Source organism: Sinocyclocheilus grahami, unplaced genomic scaffold (assembly GCF_001515645.1).
Source record: "Sinocyclocheilus grahami isolate Dianchi unplaced genomic scaffold, SAMN03320097.WGS_v1.1 scaffold58.1, whole genome shotgun sequence".
NCBI lineage: Eukaryota > Metazoa > Chordata > Actinopteri > Cypriniformes > Cyprinidae > Sinocyclocheilus > Sinocyclocheilus grahami.
This window is the reverse complement of record NW_015505237.1, coordinates 2941805-2942519: the sequence shown is the minus strand read 5'-3', so window position 1 is coordinate 2942519 and position 715 is coordinate 2941805. Positions and strand designations below refer to the sequence as shown.

General features: G+C 36.2%; 1 protein-coding gene across 1 annotated transcript in view; it reads left to right on the top strand.

The window, feature by feature from the left end:
- The window catches only part of LOC107584336 (NOP2/Sun RNA methyltransferase 2), a 21867-nt gene that overhangs the window by 84 nt on the left and 21068 nt on the right, over nucleotides 1-715 (top strand). The window contains exon 2 of the mRNA XM_016270913.1: nucleotides 12-169. Within this exon, the coding sequence (XP_016126399.1) occupies nucleotides 12-169 (158 nt within the window). The remainder of the gene's footprint in view (nucleotides 1-11; nucleotides 170-715) is intronic.

Here is a 715-nt window from a genome sequence, read left to right as displayed (position 1 = left end):
TTTTTTGGCAGGGCTGGGGAGCTGGATACTCTGAGATCATCAAGGAAAACAAACTCTTTGAGCATTACTACACGGAGCTGAAGATTGTTCCCGAGGGAGAGTTTGAGGAGTTCATGGAGACCATGAGGGAGCCACTGCCAGCTACAATCCGCATCACTGGATACAAGAGGTGACCTGATGTTTTCTGCAGGTCCAAAGTTGTAATTGAATGACAAACTGATTGATTTGACTGCCACACCGTTTGAATGAGGACTTAAATGGTTGAAACATACTAGTTAAATTCTATTTACTGCTCTCAGACTGACCGTCAGCCGTGCTGCTTTCAAGCCATATTGCTTGACAACTTTCATGGATAGTTGAGAAGACATTGTAATTTCATAAGTGACAATATACTCCTGTCACGATTCTGTTTGATATATCAGTATCGTATCGTATCATAATATGATACTTGCATTTTTTTTTAAAGCTTTGTTTAAATGATTACTTGTAAGACATGACAAAAGTACCGTTCATTTATATGATCCAGAGATGCAACTTAAGTTGTTTTTATCGACCTCCGTGAAAATGTTTTCATTTTGTTAGCAAAATATTAGATGGAAAAAAAACTAGCAATGTTGTTTTGGCAAGAGACTGCAATAAAATAAGTTGAAGTACTAAAATGACTAAAACTCGAATACAAATAAGTTAAAGCTACTTGGAAGTATTTAAAAAAAAA